Source organism: Bubalus bubalis, chromosome 9, assembly GCF_019923935.1.
Source record: "Bubalus bubalis isolate 160015118507 breed Murrah chromosome 9, NDDB_SH_1, whole genome shotgun sequence".
Classification (NCBI taxonomy): Eukaryota; Metazoa; Chordata; class Mammalia; order Artiodactyla; family Bovidae; genus Bubalus; species Bubalus bubalis.
Genome location: NC_059165.1, coordinates 67,787,175 through 67,806,680, shown reverse-complemented (window position 1 = coordinate 67,806,680; position 19,506 = coordinate 67,787,175). Strand labels below are relative to the sequence as shown.

At 57.9% G+C, this 19,506-nt stretch overlaps 2 protein-coding genes across 10 annotated transcripts; one reads left to right on the top strand and one right to left on the bottom strand.

Moving 5' to 3' along the window:
- The first annotated feature begins 3,517 nt into the window (after positions 1 to 3,517).
- Positions 3,518 to 7,475, top strand: FGF22 (fibroblast growth factor 22). Of its 5 annotated transcripts, none has more exons than XM_044947674.2 (4): positions 3,518 to 3,850; positions 5,905 to 6,004; positions 6,106 to 6,308; positions 7,302 to 7,475. In XM_044947674.2, the coding sequence occupies exons 1-4, from the start codon at positions 3,637 to 3,639 to the stop codon at positions 7,412 to 7,414; spliced, it is 630 nt and encodes a 209-aa protein (XP_044803609.1). In that variant the 5' UTR covers positions 3,518 to 3,636; the 3' UTR covers positions 7,415 to 7,475. The 5 variants fall into 5 exon arrangements, with proteins under 5 accessions (XP_044803609.1, XP_044803611.1, XP_044803612.1 ...); XM_044947676.2 differs by having other exon boundaries at positions 5,905 to 6,008; positions 6,129 to 6,308; XM_044947677.2 differs by having other exon boundaries at positions 5,905 to 6,008.
- A 141-nt stretch (positions 7,476 to 7,616) lies between these two features.
- RNF126 (ring finger protein 126) lies at positions 7,617 to 15,728 on the bottom strand. 5 transcript variants are annotated; one of them, XR_006641408.1, is made up of 10 exons: positions 15,386 to 15,728; positions 12,788 to 12,842; positions 10,386 to 10,444; positions 10,174 to 10,240; positions 9,918 to 10,081; positions 9,075 to 9,143; positions 8,934 to 9,003; positions 8,391 to 8,484; positions 8,144 to 8,259; positions 7,989 to 8,056 (listed from the first exon to the last, which is right to left on the bottom strand). XR_006641408.1 is itself a non-coding variant. In XM_025292814.3 (9 exons), the coding sequence occupies exons 1-9, from the start codon at positions 15,458 to 15,460 to the stop codon at positions 7,910 to 7,912; spliced, it is 909 nt and encodes a 302-aa protein (XP_025148599.1). In that variant the 5' UTR covers positions 15,461 to 15,560; the 3' UTR covers positions 7,617 to 7,909. The 5 variants fall into 5 exon arrangements, 4 of the variants coding, with proteins under 4 accessions (XP_025148599.1, XP_044803608.1, XP_006052801.1 ...); XM_025292814.3 differs by lacking the exon at positions 12,788 to 12,842 and having other exon boundaries at positions 7,617 to 8,056; positions 9,837 to 10,048; positions 15,386 to 15,560; XM_044947673.2 differs by lacking the exon at positions 12,788 to 12,842 and having other exon boundaries at positions 7,617 to 8,056; positions 15,386 to 15,559.
- Positions 15,729 to 19,506: the final 3,778 nt, after the last annotated feature.

Below are 19,506 nucleotides of genomic sequence, written 5' to 3'. Positions count from 1 at the left end.
GCCTGCCTCTCCTGCCCTATCTTCCAGAGGAGGAGCCAAGACTTGGGAGGGTGATGCCCGTGGGCAAATCCCTCTGAGTATAAGGATACGGGCTGAGCGGGACCCCCATCTCAGTCCTGGGTGTCTGTCACACCCCTGCATGATCCTACTAGGCAGGATGAGGAGTGGTGGATCCCCAGAAACACCAGGGAGGCATGTTGGCCATGCATCTGGCTGGACTGGTTGCCCCCCAGAAGTCCATTAGGGCAGGCTTGTGCTACTTAAATGTGCCTTCTGTAGCTGTGGCCGTAGGAATGAGGCACCGGAAGCTGAAAGGCAGGGCTCTGAGCCCAGGCATGTGTCCTGTGTGGGGCTTGGGGGAAGGCCCTGCCCTGCTTGGGCCTCAGTTTCCCTGCTTGGCAATGTTGCTGCTTGGCTGAGTCTGTGAAGCTTCACTGCACTCACCTCGTGGGGCCCAAGGCTCCAGGTGTGTCTGTACATGACAAGCAGGTGTGGGTGTAATTGAGGTAGCCCCATTCCTACCCCCTTGGATGGGCAAAGCCAGATGCTAGGGATGGGCGCTGGCCTTGGTCAGCATCCCTGTTCCCATTGGCTGGCCTTGGACACGCCTACCTCTCCATCCTCCTGTCAGCCACCTTCCTGCCCAAATACCTCTGCTCACAGTATCCTTCAAATAGTTCACCTGCTCCTCTACCACATTTCCCAGGGCCAACCCCTCAGTGGAACCCCAGCCACCAGCCTGGCTCTCAGGAAGCTCCAGTTGGAAGGGTAGACTGACCCCCACCCCCGTACTCCTGGGCATGGCCACCCAGTCCAGGGGTCTGGGTAACATGGACAGACATTTGGGCCAGAACTTCCATCCCAACCTCTGACCCCTGGGCAGCTCTCTGTCTCCTGTTTTTCTGCCCAATTTTTCCATCTCTCTGTCTCTCTCATGCTGTCTCTGTCTTACCCATCTCTATCCCAACTGACTCTGTCTCTCCTTGTAGCTTTATCTCTTGTTTCTCTGTCTCTCCCTCTCAGTCTCTTGTTTCTGACTGTCTCTCTGTCTGTCTCTCTCTGTTTCTGGCTCTCTCTCTCTTTTCTAACCTTTTTTTGACAAATTGAAGTGTAGTTAATTTACAATGTTGTGGACTTCCTTAGTCAAGAGAGGACACCGGTTCAATCCCTGGTAGGGGAAGAATCCACATGCCATGGGGCAACTAAGCCCATGCGCCTCACCGCAACTCCAGAGTAGCCCTCACTCGCTGCAACTAGAGAAAGTCTGTGTGCAGCAACAAAGACCCAGCACAGCCAAAAAGAAATATATAAATTTTTTTACAATGTTGTGTTAGTTTCACATGTATAGCAAAGTGATTTGGTTATACATACAGATTCCTTTTCAGATTCTTTTCCTTTAAGCTGCTCCTTCTTAGTCGCTCTGTCTGTGTTCGACTCTTTGCGACCCTATGGACGCATGATGCCCTCCAGGCTCCTCTGTTCATAGGGATTCTCCAGGCAAGAATACTGGATGGGTTGCCATGCCCTCCTCCAGGGCATCTTCCGAACCCAGGTCTCCCGCATTGCAGGTGGATTCTTCACCGTCTGAGCCACCAGGGAAATCCAAGAATACTGGAGTGGGTAGGTTATTATTCAGATCAGATCAGTCGCTCAGATGTGTCCGACTCTTTGCGACCCCATGAATCGCAACACACCAGGCCTCCCTGTCCACCACCAACTCCCGGAGTTCACTCAGACTCACGTCCATCGAGTCAGTGATGCCATCCAGCCATCTCATCCTCTGTCGTCCCCTTCTCCTCCTGCCTCCAATCCCTCCCAGGATCAGGGTCTTTTCCAATGAGTCAACTCTTCGCATGAGGTGGCCAAAGTACTGGAGTTTCAGCTTTAGCATCATTCCTTCCAAATAAATCCCAGGGCTGATCTCCTTCAGAATGGACTGGTTGGATCTCCTTGCAGTCCAAGGGACTCTCAAGAGTCTTCTCCAACACCACAGTTCAAAAGCATCAATTCTTCGGCACTCAGCCTTCTTCACAGTCCAACTCTCACATCCATACATGACCACAGGAAAAACCATAGCCTTGACTAGACGGACCTTTGTTGGCAAAGTAATGTCTCTGCTTTTGAATATGCTATCTAGGTTGGTCATAACTTTCCTTCCAAGGAGTAAGCGTCTTTTAATTTCATGGCTGCAGTCACCATCTGTAGTGATTTTGGAGCCCAGAAAAATAAAGTCTGACACCGTTTCCACTGTTTCCCCATCTATTTCCCATGAAGTGGTGGGACCGGATGCCATGATCTTCGTTTTCTGAATGTTGAGCTTTAAGCCAACTTTTTCACTCTCCACTTTCACTTTCATCAAGAGGCTTTTGAGTTCCTCTTCACTTTCTGCCATAAGGGTGGTGTCATCTGCATATCTGAGGTTATTGATATTTCTCCCGGCAATCTTGATTCCAGCTTGTGCTTCTTCCAGTCCAGTGTTTCTCATGATGTACTCTGCATATAAGTTAAATAAACAGAGTGACAATATACAGCCTTGACGTACTCCTTTTCCTATTTGGAACCAGCCTGTTGTTCCATGTCCAGTTCTAACTGTTGCTTCCTGACATGCATACAGATTTCTCAAGAGGCAGATCAGGTGGTCTGGTATTCCCATCTCTTTCAGAATTTTCCACAGTTTATTGTGATCCACACAGCCAAAGGCTTTGGCATAGTCAATAAAGCAGAAATAGATGTTTTTCTGGAACTCTCTTGCTTTTTCCATGATCCAGTGGATGTTGGCAATTTGATCTCTGGTTCCTCTGCCTTTTCTAAAACCAGCTTGAACATCAGGAAGTTCATGGTTCACATATTGCTGAAGCCTGGCTTGGAGAATTTTGAGCATTACTTTACTAGCGTGTGAGATGAGTGCAATTGTGTGGTAGTTTGAGCATTCTTTGGCATTGCCTTTCTTTGGGATTGGAATGAAAACGGACCTTTTCCAGTCCTGTGGCCACTGCTGAGTTTTCCAAATGTGTTGGCATATTGAGTGCAGCACTTTCACAGCATCATCTTTCAGGATTTGGAATAGCTCCACTGGAATTCCATCACCTCCACTAGCTTTGTTCGTAGTGATGCTTTCAAAGGCCCACTTGACTTCACATTCCAGGATATTATTAGTACAAGATAATGAAGGTAGTTCCCTACACCGTTGGCTCTGTCTTTATGTCTCTCTGTCTCTGACTCCCTGTGGGTCTCTGCAGTCTACCTCTTTAACACTCACACGCCCGCAGTCCGTTCACACCAATCTGGTGACTCAAGGAGAAGCACCGCTCTCCCCGCCCCGCAAGACAAACACGCGCAGTGACCGCAGGGTTTTCCTCAATCTGCCGGGGCCGCCCACCCTCCCCGCTCCAGAGGCGTAGTTGTTCCGCCGTCTGGGCTCTGGCCCCGCCCTGAGGAGCCGCATTGGTCGGTCCCCGGACCACATCCCCGCCCCGCATCCTGACCCGCCCCCTCTGGAGCTGGCCCCGCCCCCGAGGCTTCCAATTGGCCTGCGTGGGGCGGCCGGGTCGGTTGCTCTGCTCGCAGATCTCGCAATGGCAGAGCCGCGGATGCTCGCGGGGAGGCGAGAACAGGCAGCGAGTTGGGCGCGTGGCCATGCGCGGCCGCCTATGGCTGGGCCTGGTGTGGCTTTTGCTGGCACGGGCGCCCGGCGCCGCGGGGACACCAAACACTCCGCGGAGACCGCGCAGCTACCCGCACCTGGAGGGCGACGTGCGTTGGCGGCGTCTCTTCTCTTCCACCCACTTCTTCCTGCTCGTGGACCCCAGCGGCCGCGTGCAAGGCACCCGCTGGCGCGACAACCCTGACAGTGAGTAGCCGGGGCCGCTGCCCGGGGGCGGGGGACAGGGCAGATAGGCGGACAAAGGCAAATAGCAAAGGCAGGGCTGGGCAGCAGGGATGTGACACCAACTCAGGTTCTGTGCACAGTTCTCGTTCCTTCTCTCATTTGAGGGAGGTTCTGGAGGCTCCTTCGGCTGCGTGGTGGCGGCCAAGTCATTTCCCGTCTGGGGCCTCAGTTTCCTCAACTATAAAATGGGCCCAACCCACTTGGAAGGAGGGTTGAACAGTTGAGGTCAAGGTCATGGGGGAAGCTCCCACCTCCAGGCCTGGCTCAGCAGCAGAAGGGTCTCAGAGAGATGGTTGAGGTTGGGACCACGGGGGCTCCAGAGGGGAAGGGGAGGGGAAGCTGGGACTCCGGGAAGAGCCTCCATGGGCCCAGCACATAATGAGGTGAGGGCAGAGTTGAGTCTGAACTCTGAACTCCCCAGCCTGCAAAACCAAACTCAGGGCCCTTCTGAGTTGGGGTCCCCTCTATGTCTTCCTGGACACCCACTTGGCAGATGAGGAAACTAAGGCACAGAGAGGGCAAATGACCTACCTGGGGTGGGAGGTGGGGGTATGGAGCTGGGGCTCTACAGTGCCCAGAACCTCACTGAGTTGGTGTCACATCCCTGCTGCCCTGACCAGGAAACACTCAATAAGTGTTTGTGGAATGTATGAGGTAAGAGGAGATGAAGGGGCAAAGAAAGAGAAGGAGGAGATTGGCAATAAAAGGGAGGCTAGGGCGGTCAATGACCCCAGGCCTGTCTCAGTCTCCCTGCAGCTCTGAGACTGGGCAGAGTGGGAGTAGGGGAGCTGAGGCAGTGCTGGCCACTGCCTGAATCACCACCATTAGGGCAGATAATCACCTTGCCCTTCCCAGTTGCTTTCATCTGGGGCTCTCAAGGCCCTCATTAGTCTCACCAGACGAGGGCAAGGACAGGGGCACTGGCTGGGCGGGTCACTCAGTGGTGGGCATGGCCAGGCAGGGTGGCCCTGGGCTGGGGGTGAAGTCTGGCTCTGCTGGATGGCTTAGGATAGTCACTGCTTCTCTCTGAGCCTTGGTTTCCCCACCTGGAACTGGGTGTCTCACCCAAAAAACAGCTGGTGCAGATGTCCTGTGGGACATGGGGTGAGTGCCCCATCACCAAAGGCATCCAAGTCCAGGCTGAACACCAGAGGGCAGGGCTTTGACTCCAGATTAGGCCCCTGTGCCTGGGTGGGGCTCAGAGTGTGAGCTGGGGCTTGTCCCCCAACCCTGCTCCACTGGACAGGAAACATCAGCTCAGATGGGGCAGGGCTGCCCTAGGGTCACCCATCCAGCAACAGGGCCTGAGAAACTGGCTCTGCCACCTCTCAGGCCTCAGTTTCCCCACCTGGGAAGTGGGCACAATTAGCACCTTTCTCCTGGAGCTGTGTGTGGGCTTGGTGGGATACAATGCCTGGCATACAGTTGGCACTCAAGCAGTGTTAGAGGTAGTGTTGATCTGAACACCTTGTGCCCCACCCCCAGGCCGTTGGCTGGGCGGTGTCTCCCCTGTAAAGACATGGGCCTGGCTAGCCGAGCTGTCACCATCAGTTATGGTAACAGCACTGTGGGGACTGTGGGCAAGGCCCGCGGGGCCTGTGCTCACTGCCAGGGGTCTATATCTGTCACAGAGGCACTCACCTCCTCTGACTTGGTTTTCTCACCCCTGACTAACAGGCTCCCCGCTACTGCAAAGCTTGGGGATGATCTCCACTGGCCTCCAGAGAAAGGCCTTACTCCTTCCCCACTGATTCCCACCCCTACCACCTCCCCTGCCCCGCCCCCCTGGCTTGGAGTACTCTTTCCCCCACCCGTCAGTCCCACAGCTTCAGGACTTGCATGGCCCCTGCTGCGTCCCCACGCCCAGCACAGGGCCAGGCACACAGGAGGTACTTGGGAAATGTTTCCAATGGGGAATGTTTCCCGCGTGAATGAATGAATGAACAGAGAGAGCGGGTGGGGGGGGAGTAGGGGAGTGGGGAGTGGGCGAGCCCTGACAGAGCCCCTCCCTGCAGGCGTCCTGGAGATCCGATCCATCCGTGTGGGCGTCGTGGTGCTCAAGGCGGTGCACAGTGGCTTCTACGTGGCCATGAACCGCCTTGGCAGACTCTATGGGTCGGTGAGTGGAAGTGCACAGGGCGGTCGGGGGTGCGCGCAGAAGTGTGCGGGGGCGTGTTCGGGGGCGTGTCCAGGGCCGCTCACCGCCCACCCCGCAGCGGTTCTGCGCTGCGCACTGCAGGTTCCGGGAACGCATCGAGGAGAACGGCTACAACACCTACGCGTCAGTCCGCTGGCGCCACCAAGGCCGGCCTATGTTCCTGGCTCTGGACGGTCGGGGCGCCCCGAGGCTCGGGGGCCGCACACAGCGACACCACCCGTCCACGCTCTTCCTGCCAGTCCTGGTCTCCTGAGTCCCAGGGTCAGTGACGCCTGGTCCGAGATTCCGGGAGACGCGTGAGGCTGGGGAAGGCGGGGTTTGGGGCGAGCCCGTGTCCAGTTACTCACTGGTTTCACCTGCATTGAGCACCTGCTCTGCTGGGCACAGGGAACACCACCAGACCCCACAGATGTGGCCCCGCGCTCAGAGAGACTGAGTTGGAGGGGAGGTGGACAGTGAGCTGAGCAGGGGCGTAAGGAATCCAGCCACAAGCTGGGGGCCAGGGAGGCTTCAACAAAGGCACCAGTCAGGCTGGAGACGGGGAGGCAAACATGCCGGGGTGGGAACCTACTGGGGTGTTTGAGGCAGCAAGGAGGTGGGGAGGCTGGGGGCTGGGGTACACTGATGCCATGGACTGGCAGGGCCTGGTCCCAGGGCTCATGGACATGTCACCTCATGGGGCATAGGGGACTTTGCAGGTGGGATTAAGGTCCCTAAGATGGGGACAACCCTGGATCCTCCGGGGGGCCCCAGTGTCATCACAGGGTCCTTATAAGAGGGAGGTGGGGGGGTCAGAGGCAGAGAGACAGGAGATGCTGCGCTGCTGGCTGTGAGGATGGAGGGAGGGGCTGTGAGCCAGGGATGTGGCACCTCTAGAAACTGGAAAAGTGGGGAGTCGGTACTCCCCTGGAGCTTCGGGAGGGACTAGCCCTGCCCACGCCTGGATTTAGCCTTCTAAGACCCAAATTGTGACCCCAAGACTGAAGTTGATAAACGTGTTGTTTTAAGCCATCAAGTTTGGTGATTTGTCACAGCCATCCTTGCAGACCCACACACACTGGCCTCAGAGCCCCTTATAAGGTGTGCAGCGCCTTGGGGTGTGCAGGCTGAGGGGGGTCCCAGGTCAGCTTCCTGGGGGCTGAGCTCCCCCAGGGGGGGCAGGGGTGGAGCCAGGAGGTGGGGGAGGCTCCCACCCCTCCCAGTGGCCATTTCCACTTAAAAGACCAATTTGGGGGGCACTCCCATGGGGTACAGGCTGGACACTCACCCACAGAGGGAGCAGAGTGATCCTGCTGTGGACAGACTGGGCCCCAGGCTGCACCGACGCACACAAGGAATACGCCGACCACCGGCTTCTTTCTAAGTAGGTGTATTTTTAAATAGCTTTCAAGATACACATATTTTCTCCTTTAAAAAATGTCTGTCAGAGCAGTCTTGTCCTTGTTTCACTGGTTATCCTGGTGTCCCAGGCCCTAGTGTTCAGGGTGGGGAGCAGGGCCTGTCCACGCAGCCAGGACCCCAGCTGAGTGGCTCCACCCCGTCTCTCCATAGATCATGCAGGGCCGCGAATGAACTCAAACGTCCATTTATTTCAAAGCAGTAATAATTTAAAATTATAAAAACCTTTCCGCTGTTGAACATGTAGAGGGTGAGGTCAGAGACCAAGGGGAGGGAAGGTGGGACGCCCGGGCAGTGTGTGCGGGCGCCCGGCCCAGCCGGGTTGTCCCTGGGGAGGCCGAGCTCCCTCCGCAGCCTGGAAGGGTGGGTCCTCCGAGCCTCCTCCGCGGCGGGCCCGGTGGCGCTGCAGTCCGTGGGCACGTGGGCTGTCTGCTGTTGCCCTGGGGGCTGGTCAGCCGGTTTGCTCAGGAGCTGCTGGCCGGGTTCTCATTGCCAGGTGAGCTGGAGGACGAGGAGGAGGAGGAGGAGAAGCTCACCCCAGCCAGGCCCGGGGGGTCAGTGGCCGTGTTCTGTCCTGTGAGGCTTTTTCGGCAGACGGGGCAGCTGTCGTGCTTTGCAAGACAGAGAGGAGAGGGAACAGTTCAGAGGCAGTGGGGGTGAGGGGTTCGGGGGAGTGTCCCGGCCGGCCCACCGCTCACCTGCTCCAGCCAGGGCACGATGCAGCCATCGTGGAAGAGGTGGTTGCAGGGCAGCTGCCGCACATGCTCACCCAGCCCATAGTCATCCTTGCACACGGGGCACTCCAGCCCCGAGCCTGCAGGGCAGGAGTGCATCTCTCAGGGCAGCTCCCCTGCAGCCCTGCCCAAGGTGTCCTGGGGAGGAGGGGTCACTGGCCCAAACCCAACCCCAACCCCCCACCCCACCGCTGACCCCTGGGGCTCGTACCAACATGTTCCTCAGTCACGGGCACGGTGGGGAGGGCCTGGATTTTCTCTTTGTCTGCGGGTGGGGGACCCGTGTTTTCAAACTGATTGAGGAGCTGAAAGACAAGAGGCCAGAGAGCAGGTGGGCTGGTGGGGCCCCTCGCCCCACGGGGCTATGAAATGCAAGGCGGGGTTACCTGCAAAAGCACCGAGGCCCAGTTTGTCCTGGCCCGACCCTGAGGGGTCAGAGGTCAGCTGCCCCAGGAGGCCCAGCCCTGGGCTTCTGCCCACTCTTCTGCTCATCACCACCTTGTAGCCAGGGCTGGTAGCCACCCCAGGGACACCACGGCCCCTTCCTAGGGCCAGGGTGGCTCCCAAGTCCTCACATGGCTACAACCAGGGGGCAGGCACCCGTGACAGAATATGCAGCAGAAGGCCCCAAGGTGGCTACAGCCCCGCCTCATAAGTGCCACCCAAGACACAGACACGGGAGACACTCTGTCCTCCTGGGGCAGAGTCCAGCCTGTAGGGTTGTCCCCACACCAGCTGAGCAAGGCCCTTGTACCTGCGTGATGATGGCGTCCAGGCCGTTGGCCCCCCAGGCGTAGTCCATCGGGTTTGAATGCAGGACGCCCCTGGGCAGAGAAGGCTGGGGTTCAAGTGGCAGAGGGGTGGGCCGGGCACAGGGGGCCCCTCCCCTACTCACCAGGGGCCCAGGCCCAGGTTGGGGATGGTGGCCGGGGTGATGATGCCGTTGACCAGCTGCTGGATGATCCTGGAACAGAGTGGCCAGGCCCGTGGTTAGCGCCCTTAAGAGGAGGGTCCAATGTAGGGGGCCTGGACTCTCAACTGGTGAGAAAAAGCCCAAACACAAGGGTGCTGGGGTAGAGGTCTCCTTGAGGCCTGGACAGTGCCGGTTGATACACAGTTGCATCCACCCCCATTTTGCAACCAAGAAGGAGTGCCATGGGGGGAGTCAGGGGGGGACCAGGAGCTCTGGAGTCAGCCCTGTTCCTCACAGCGGCCCTGAAACATGCCAGCGAGGTCACAGTGAGTCAGGCCATGTCCGGGGCTGGACTAGCCTCGGCCTGCCTGCAATCAAGCTCCATCTATAAAGACCCACAGGACGCTCAGCCCTGTGTCCCGTGGAGCTAGGACGGGCCTTCTAGGTCTTCCCATCCTGTCCTCAGGACCCTGCACGCAGGAGGGGCAAGGACACCGGATACTGCCGTTTGCCTGTGCCCTGGGGCGGAGGCCTCTCTCTGAAGGACACTGAGGGGCACACGGCCTCTCAGCCAACCTGGACCCACAGGGGACCCGCCCTGCCTGGAGGACGGCCCCTGAGCCAGCACCCATGCCTTGTGCCCACAGCACCTCCTGAAAGGACAGCTGGTTGCTCTGCCTGAGCGGGTGGGGTGGGCTGGACGCCCCAAGCCCCCCGCCCGCGGCCACCCCCGGGCCCCCTCACCCTTCCAGCGTGGGGACGCCTTCATGCCGGCCGGTGGCCCGCCGCGCGGTGAGGCGGGCGCGGGGCTGCCGGGCGCCGTACCGGTGCCGGGAGTGCTGCTCTCGCTCCCGCCGGCTCTCAGGGTCCCTGCTATCATCAGCCTGCGCCCCAGGGGGGAACGTGGGGATCTCGAAGCTGTCGTCAAAGATGCCGAAAGCAAAGTGCCCATAGCCCTGCGGCAGCGTGAACAGGGGCTGGTCCACATTCTGCAGAGAGGAGGGCCATCATCATGGGACAGGGGCCAGGGCTGGGCGGGAGGTGGGCAGCCCTCACAGGGAGCGGGGAGGCTGCCTCTCACCTCGAACGGTTGCTGCCGGCTCTGGTCCGCAGAGGCTGTGGAGGGGGCTGAACCATTCTCTGCACTCCTGAGGACAGGCACCATTAGCAGCAGGAGCACCCCACCCCAGACAGATGGCCAGAGGGTCAGATGAAGGCGGACCCCCTCCACCCCTGACCCAGGTCCAGCCAGCGCACCCTTGGGCTGAGGGTCCATGAGGGGGGCAGCCTTACCTGGTCTCCTCCGGAAGCTCCTCGATAAACCCAGACTCGCATCTTGGGCAGATGTAATCCTGGGGAGGACAGGGCAGGCAAGCATGATCTCAGGGCAAGGCGGTGTGTGTGTGTGTGTGTGTGTGTGTGTGTGTGTGTGTGTGTGACTCATCTCAAGGGCCCAGGTGGGAACCTGCTAGCTCCAGCCGTGTGGCCCCAGGCAGGGCTGGTGCACTGACTTCCTTGCCCACATGGTGGGCCGTGACTTTGGAAGTTACATCCCCAACCTCCCACGTCCCTGAGTCCATCAGCCTGTGCTCCCCACAGTGACAGAAGTCACAGTTTCGGGGCCTCCACTCAGCCACGTGGCCTGATGAAGGCTCTGACAAAGCCTGCAGCAAAGGGCCAGCTGACACGGGTCCAGGGAAGTTTCCCAACTTGGGGGACCTGAGAATGTTCCCTAACACCTCCACACCCACACAAGTATAAAGGAGGAGAGTGACTAGGAGAGTGACTAGTGGGGCTCCAGGACCACCTGGGCCTCAGAGACCAACTCCCAAGGAGGCAGCCACCGAGGGTGGGAGGCATACCCAGGCAGAGGAACCGGCCTGCAGAACATTCTGGACTGCCTGAGGTATGGCCTGTGACCCCAGGCTGGACAGCCAGCAGGCAGACTGTGATGTCTCCAGTCAGCAGAGAGGTGGCCCTGCCCCTCAGGGACAGGGAGCCTGAGCGCCAAATCCACTAGTTGGGCCTGGAACTGGCTCAGGTCCACATGTGTTCTAAGGCTGCAAGCGTGAGGTGCTTCCACTGAGGCCGCCCATGGTCCCAGTCCCCAGGAGCCTGGGGCACCGATGGCTGGGCCACCCTCTGTAGGGAACAATATGGAGGTGTGTGGGGTGTGGCCTGCCCTGAAGATGCTGGGGGCCAGGCACCTGTCAGGAAGGCGGGACCCCCACCTGCTCCACTGCAGAGAGCAAAGGGGCTAGGGAATCAAAGGACACCTCCTGAGCCGGGCGGGAGGGTAGGCCAGAGCTGCACATGTCCCGGGGACCTGTGTCCAGATGTGTAATGAACTCTTACGATTCAACAACAAAAGACAAACGCCCCAGTTAGAAAACGGCCAGAGGATCAGAACAGCATTCTCCACAGACAGACAGTTGGCAATGAGCCAAGAAGAGATGTACACGTGATCTGCCAACAGGCAAACGCAAACCAAAACCAGCGGGACACACTCCACATCCACCCAGATGGCTGGACCCACAGAGCTGACAGGGACCACTGTGGGAGGCGGCGCAGAAATTGGAACCCCCACATGCAGGTGGACTATGAAATGGGGCAGTGTCCTCAGAAAACAGTCATGGTCACCCCATGACCCTGCAATTGCCCCACCAGGCACCCACCAGGGTGACAGAGACAGGTCCACACAGAAACCCACACATGCACAGCAGCCAAACATAACCACATGTCCCTCCACCCCCGGGAGCATCACTCAGACAAGGAAAGGAAAGCCCTGACACTTGCTACCATGTGGACGGACCCTGAGAACACGGTGCTCATTGAGAGAAGTAGACACAGAACACAGAGTGTGATTCCACTGATGGGAAACATCCAGAACAGGCAGATCCACAGACAGAGTGGGATCCTGGTTGTCAGGGACCAAGAAGGTGACTGCTGATGGGGACGGGTCTTCTTGTTGAGTAACCAAATGTCCTGGACGAGGACACTGGTGATGGCCGGCTGCAAGACCTGAGCTTTAAGTGGGTGGGACATGTGGCACTGAAACTGTGAACCAGGAACAGCAGGACAGCAGCCCTCTGCCCTCCTGAGCAGGGGCGTGGGGCCCAGGGGAGGCTCCCCCAGGGAGTGCCCACCATAGCTGTCACTGGCATGGGGTTTCCAGGGCTGTCACTCAGCCTGTCGTTTACTTCAACATTTCATAGGCCAAGAAACGCAGTCACTGGAGGCTCTGTGCTTGGTAGCCAAGGTTCTTGCCCACTCCAGGAGGCTGCAGGGGGAGGGCAATGGATAGGGGCAAACGTGGCTGCAGTTGAGTCTGAGCTGACTGAGGTAAGGAAGCTGGGAACCTTCTGGCCTGGGTCAACAGGAAGGCCCAGAACCTCCCTGAAGCCTGGCGGAACCCCCGTGAGAAAACTCTCTCTCCCGGGCACCCTTCCCAGGCCTGCACCCTGCCCTGGGCAAGCCTGGGAGAGCCAGGGCGGGGTGAGCAACACGCCCACTGGAGATAGGGTGTCTGTCCTCCACCCCTGAGGCTCACTGCTGCTCCTGGGGCCTGAGAGCCAATCACCATGCCATCCTCAGGGGTCCCTGTGTTCCCCGAGCCCCAGCACAACCCAGACCGGCCATCTCAGGGCCTAGGCCTCTCCCTGTCCTGGGTCCCCACAGCCTGAGCTGGTATCTACCTGGCTTGCCCCCTCTCGGAAGCTGGGTCCCGGCTGCAAGCCTCCATCTCCCCACCTGCAAATGGAGGGTAGTCTCAACCCCAGGCTCTGGAATTGGCCCCTGAGCCACAGTGACCTGGTTTCAGGGAAGCCCCAGACTCTGCTGCACATGCAGAAGGTCCAGACCTGGGTCTTCAATGCTCCCTCCTCCAGAGGCCGCACATCCCAGAAATTTAATTACCTCACCGTGACAGAAATGGGGACACCCTGGGATGGAATGATCACCCCCCATAAGACAGAGTCTATATACCTTGGCAGGGCCCTAGCTCGTGAGCACCTATCCCCAGCTGACAGCTTCTCTCCTGAGACCAGGGTGAATACTCCCTCATTATTACCATGGCAACAGCGGCCCACAGGACAGACCGTGCACTCCATTCACTCAGCACTTGCTCCCTACAGTAGGCCCTTGGAGACAGGCCTCACCCTTCATGCCACATGCAGACCCCAGGTTCCTGGCCAGGTGAGTGTCGGGGAACGGGGGACATTGAGGTGGGAGCTGGAGAGATGATGGCCTTAACACTGAGCTGGCAGGTGGACCAGCCTGCGCCCCAGGGGCTCCGTGCAGAGGACGGACCTTCTCTCTTCACCCTGACGGCTCTCCGAGGTGGCCTGTTCGACGGAACAGAGCTTGTTCCCGTCCCCCCGACCCTGCTCAGGGACACTTCTGAGAAGAATCAGGGGTGTCCATAGGACAGCAGACAGAACCATGACCGCCACCAGTCAGGCCACCAGGAGCCTGGCCCGTGGATGTCCTAGATCCACCTCATCCCCGGTGCTCCCGTTTCCTGGGGGATCGAGTCTGGGCCTGTGCACCCAAGCAGAGGCCTCTGAGCTGGCCGGCCTGCCCGGTTCCTGCTCCCACACGCCCATTCCAGGCAGGCACCCGCCCTTCCGGGGCATCCTGGCCCCCTTGTGCCGGCACTCTTGAGCACAGGGGTGCCCTCGCCAACCCATCTGATGGGCGAGGAGAATGAGGCAGAGTCTCATGGCTGCAGGGAGAAACCCCGGGAGCAGAGAGCCTGCAGCCACCCGAGTCTCACTGCCCCAGTGGGGCAGGGGGAGGTGGGAGGGGTGCTGCTGGCGGGAGCCTCCCACTGTCACCAGGTTAAGAGCCCACCTCCCTACCCTCATGAACACCAAGTGCACCCCTACTCATAAACAGACACCTGTCTACAGGACCCCGTCAAACCCCTCCCAAACCCACAAATCAGTCCCCTTGCCTCCAATATTTGCTCCTAACAGAATTTACCAACATTCCAACAAATCAAATATTTGCCAATCATTTGCTCAGCATTGGCTCCCTGTAAACTCTGAGAGCAAAGGTCATGGCTACCTTGTCACCACTGGATCCTGTGACTAGAAAGGCCCTCGCCAGCTCAGTGTCCACAGACTGTCCACAGAGATCAGGATCCTTCTGGTCCGAGACTACATGGCCAGGATCCGGCCGCGTGCTGGCCCTGGGAAGGGAGGCCAGAACAGCTAACTACACAGACTACTTGGCCCCGGGCTGCCGATGGCTGTGGACAGGTCACTCTGGGGTAAGCCCAAGGCCCAGGGCCTGTCCGGGGCTCACACCAGCTGCAAGGGGCTCCCTGCAGCTCACCTAGGCTAGAGGGCTGTCCCGCCAACCCGACCGTTCCTGCCAGTGGAGAAAACCAGACCCAGAGCTGGGGCGCACAGGAAGCCGGAAGAGGCAGAAGCAGTACGTCTTCCGGGAGGCTGGAGTTGAGGAGTCGGACAAGTCTCGGCCCCCCGAGTCTGCTCGCTCACCGAGGTTTCCATTTATCTGCCGGTCCTCATCCCCTTGCCTCTGGAAGCCACACCACCCTTCCCTTATCTTACACTCGCCTCCTGGGTCCGGGCACCCGTCTCCATTCTAGCTCACTCTCCTCTGTGGCTGGGATAATGCCCACGACTCCTGCTAACTCCCCCAGGGAAGTCCACAGCAAGAAAAGCAGGGATGGGAATCTGGTTCTTAAATCAGCCAGATGACCAAGGAGAGCTGGTGCTCAATCAATCGTCGCCACCCACAGCCCCTTTCCCTGGCCCCCCACATCGCCCTCTTCCTGCTCCTCCTGAGCTGGCCGAGCGGCAAATGCCACGAGCGAGGCCGGCCAGGGGTGCCGTGCCTTCTAGCCTTCCTCCCAGTCAGCGGGGGAGGGTCGGCCAAGAGGGGGACACCGACCCCATCCCGGACCTACCCACTCGGAAGTTCCGGGCTGAGGGGCCTGGAAACCGAGCCTTTCACGAGCAGCTGTCCCGCGGCCTCCACCCGGATGAGAGCACAGGGCCCACCTGGGTCCAGACCCCGGGCCCCGGAAGGCGCAAGAACGCCGGCTCGGGCCGCCGTCGGGCCTGGGAGAGCTACGGCTCTCTCCCACGAGGCGCCCGCAGCGCTGACCGCGCTCGGGGCCGACTCCGCTCCCTCCCGGTCATCGGCCTCGCTGCGCCACCAGGGCCGCCGCTTCCGGGCCCTCCGCGGGGACCTCAGTTTCCCCGTCCGTGCCAACTCGCCTCGGGCCAAGGCAGTGGCCCCCGCCCGCCCGGCCTGGGCCTCACCGGCAGGCGCGGCACGATCTCGACTGAGCAGCAGTGGCAGAAGTACCGTCCGGGCTGCGGCGACGCCTCGGCCATGGCCACCGCCGCCTCCTCCGCGCCGCCCGCCCCCCGCGCGGCGCCCGCCGCCGGCCGTTTGCTGCTCCCTCGCCGGCCGACGAGCCCGCGCACGCTCACGCACGGCACGCACAGCACGCACGGCGTGAGGAGGGGAAGGGCAGCGGAAACGGGACAGGCACCGCGCGAGGCGGGCGGTGGCTCGGGTGACGGTGGCCGCCGAGGAGCAAACTAGGAGCGGAGCTGGGCGGGGGTGGGACCATGGGCGAGGCATTGCTGGGCGGTTGCCCGCCGTAGCAACCTGGATCAGGGCCTGAGGTGGGTTTGGAGGCGGGCCAGGCTCGACGGCTAAGTGGAAGGCCGAGGGCGGGGTTGGGGCGGGGTGGGGCCAAACCCCTCCTCTTCTACAAAACTGCTACCAGCTCCCACCCCGACCCCCCTAGTTCCCTCATTATTTCTTCTATTGCCAAGACCCACCTGTTTGGAAATCAGTCCTGAATATTCATTGGAAGGATTGATGCTGAAGCTGAAACTCTTAATACTTTGGCCACCTGATGCAAAGAACCGACTCGTTGGAAAAGACCCTGATGAAAGATTGAAGGCGGGAGGAGAAGGGGATGACAGAGGATGAGATGGTTGGATGGCATCAACGACACAATGGATATGAGTTTGAGCAGGCTTCGGGAGTTGGTGATGGATAGGGAAGCCTGGTGTGCTGCAGTCCATGGGGTCGCAAAAAATCGGACACGATTGAGCGACTGAACCGAGTGACTGACTTACCTGTTTCTCACTTCTCTGTCCTCACTGCTCCTGGGATGCTCCGGTGCGCACTCACCTCCGGGCGTTTGCACGGGCTGTAACCTTGCCCTGGTGCACCGTTGCCTAGATACCCACATGGCTTTCTTCCCCCACACCTTTCAAGTCTGTTCAAATGTCCACCTATTGAGGCATGTTCCGCAACAGCGCTTAGGTCCATATGATAAACTGTAGGGTCAGTTCCACAACAAAAGGGATTTTTGTATCTTGTTCCCAGCTGGACTCAGAACAGGGCCTGGCACACAAGCTTTACATAAACATTCTCCGAATGGATGCAGACAGGAGACCCATTCCTGGATCAAGGAGGCCTGCTCTCCCATGCCTCAGTGTGACACTTGGCATAAGAGACTCTGAGCGAGGTGTGGCCTTGTTTCCATGATGCCTCAGGGTGAGGAGAGGGCAAAAAACCTACCCCTCCTCTCAAAATTAATCAGGCCAGGATCATTTCTGAAGTTAGTTTCAGGACAATTATATGCTTATTTCCTTACCCACTAGACAAACATTCATGAAGCTCCTGTTGCATGCCAGACTCTGCTGGGGTGCAAGGACATAGCAGAGGAAACCACAGACAGGAAATGAAAGTGGTTTTCTGAAATACTCCATGACTGGAGGACACAGAGCAGGCTGCAGACGCCCCAGCCCCACGGGACTGAGCCAGGGGATGAGCCCCTAGGGTACACTTGGCTCTGCCTGGAGAGACAGACAGAACTTCCCACGGGACAGGACCTTAGAGCCAGGACTTTGAGTAATGAATAGGAGTTAGATGGAGGTGGGATTCCTGCTGAGAGTTGGGAGTATTGGAGCTAGAGTGTCAAAGAATTACAAATTGGAGCCTGTGCATAAAGGGTCTTGAATGTCAAGAGGCAAGGAATAGGGACTTGTCTGCCAGCCACCATCTTGCACCCCTCAAAGCTCAGAGGTGATTCCAAGGCATTCCTGCTCTGACCACCAGAGAGCGCCCCAGCCCTGTTGCTGGGAAACAAGCCCTGTTGCTGGGGCAAAAGACACCCCCCTCCCCAATTTGCCTCCACCCAACCCTCCCCTGAGGGATATAGGGAGGGGCCCTTTGCTTCAGACCTTTACTGACTAGCTCCTGACTTGTTTCACACCAGACATACATTCATTGATTCATTCATCCTACAGAAGTTTCATTTTGTTTTTTTTGTTTGGTTTGTTTTTTTCTTTTCCTTTTGACTTATGGGATCTTAGTTCCCCAACCAGGGATTGAACCTGAGCCCAGAGCAGTGAGACCACCTAGTTCTAACTACTGAACTGCCAGGGAATTCCCCATCCTGCAAAAGTTTATGAAGTACCACCCAAGAGGACTTGGAGTCAGTGGGCTCACAGCATTCAAATCCCACCAAGTCACACTGGCTATGGGGCCCTGGGCAACTCACTTAACCTCTCTGGGCAGGTGGCAGAAACTTCCTCTTGAGGGTTTGAGATTGGATTATGCTTGAGGTTCCTGTGGGCCATGCGGCCTTCCTGAGTTCATCTACCCTTCTGGCACCTATCCCCAGCCCAATGCAGTCTCATTGGCCCCCATGAGTGGGCCGAACTGCAACCCGCCTCAGGGCCTTTGCCTGGTCATGCCCTCTGCTGGGAGTCCCATTCCCACCATCCTTTCTCTTTTGCTGCTTCTCAGAAGGCTGCTCTGATCCTGTCCTGGGGGAGCCCAGTGCCCTGTTCCTTCTCTCCCCAACTCAGCCACCCCCAGATCCAGGAGTTATCAGTGGTATCTCCTAATATGTGAAGCCAATACCCAGAATATAGTAGGTGCTCAATAGATTCTTGAATAAAAGAACAATTAGTGAGTGCCTGCTGTGTTCCAGGCCTGAGTAGGGTGCTGGGAATGCAATGGAAACAAGAATATGGAGTTTTGTATCTTATAAAACTAAGCGCTTAGGATGTGCCAGCCAGATGTTTAATCCTCACACAAGCATCAGGATGTGGGAGCAATGAAGACTCTTGTTTTACAGATGAGAAAGTGAAAGTGAAAGTCACTCAGTCCTGTTTGACTTTTGGCAAGCCCATTAACTATATGGTCCATGGAATTCTCCAAGCCAGAATACCGGAGTGGTTAGCCTTTCCCTTCTCCAGGGGATCTTTCCAACCCAGGATCGAACCCAAGTCTCCTGCATTGCAGTAGACTGAGGCTCAAACACGGTCACGCAGCAGACACAACCATTGGACCTCTGGGTCTGGGCTCCTTGCCCTGCTGGTTACCCTGGGACTGGGACATCCAAATTCAGGTAATCACGCCGGTATCTGCATGTGATCCAGAGGTCCTGATGTTCTGGGGCCTCAGGCATCCATTTATGACCGGTGGGCACCTTGCTGCTGCCACTGATGGGACAGATGTGTGATAGGAGGCCTGGCCACCCCAGGGCTCTCTGATTGTGGGGTGCCTCCTGACGGGTTCTCAGCATTTTCTTGAATAGTCTTTGAAAGTGGATTAGGAAGTAACCCCTCAGCACAGGACCATTTCATCCCCTAGTCACTGACTTGGGTTCAAATCCAGCCTCTGGGAGGGAGCTTTGGGAATGCTAGAGCTGGAGGAAGCAGTTCTGTCACCCACTTCCCAGGGAGGCCACCGCCCCACCGGGCATTATTTCAACAGGCATGAATACACTGCTATCTGCTTAAGCATTTTTTTGCTTGCTTTTCAACCTTTTATTTACATATTTTGACTTATGTCCTTTTTATTATTTGTATTTGTTGGTTTGTGTGTTATATTTTTAATTTTAGACCCCTGAGTCACCCATACCCAGGACCTGGCAGCCCCAGAACCTCAGATGTCCTTCAATCTATTCTCCTGGGGTCAAGTCACCATCCTCTTAGGTCAAACTTCCTTCATTTCCACCTGCTCAAGGAATCTATCAGGACTAAGTCGTCAGGACCAGGACCTGTGAAGCCAGTGGGGGAGATGGATGCCTCCATCCTCATTCTCTTGAGCAACCTCTCTTGAATGCTGCTCAAAAGTTGTTAAACAATTTCTAACTTCCAGAAGTGTTTCAAGAATAGTACAAAGGGTCCCACGCGTCCTTGACTCGGGTACACCAGTGGCGAACTTTTTTTGCTCTCTCTATGTGTCTGTGTGGGATTTTGGGCTAACTTGCTGCCCCCAGCCCCTTTATCCCAAGCATGACCAGGTGTACTTCTAAAGCTAGGCCACTCTCTCATCTGAAGAAGCAGCACGTTTACCAAATTGGGTAATTAAGCTTTCATAGCTTTATCAAGGCTGCTCTGCC

Coding starts and splice junctions, on each gene's coding strand:
- FGF22 (XM_044947674.2), top strand. CDS start 3,637: ATGCGCGGCCGCCTATGGCTGGGCCTGGTGTGGCTTTTGCTGGCACGG. Junction 6,005..6,105: donor CGCCTTGGCAGACTCTATGG/GTCGGTGAGTGG, acceptor CCCACCCCGCAG/CGGTTCTGCGCTGCGCACTG. Junction 6,309..7,301: donor CTGGTCTCCTGAGTCCCAGG/GTCAGTGACGCC, acceptor CATGGGGTACAG/GCTGGACACTCACCCACAGA.
- RNF126 (XM_006052739.4), bottom strand. CDS start 15,460: ATGGCCGAGGCGTCGCCGCAGCCCGGACGGTACTTCTGCCACTGCTGC. Junction 10,082..10,173: donor GCCGGCAGCAACCGTTCGAG/GTGAGAGGCAGC, acceptor TCCTCTCTGCAG/AATGTGGACCAGCCCCTGTT. Junction 9,004..9,074: donor AACCTGGGCCTGGGCCCCTG/GTGAGTAGGGGA, acceptor TTCTCTGCCCAG/GGGCGTCCTGCATTCAAACC.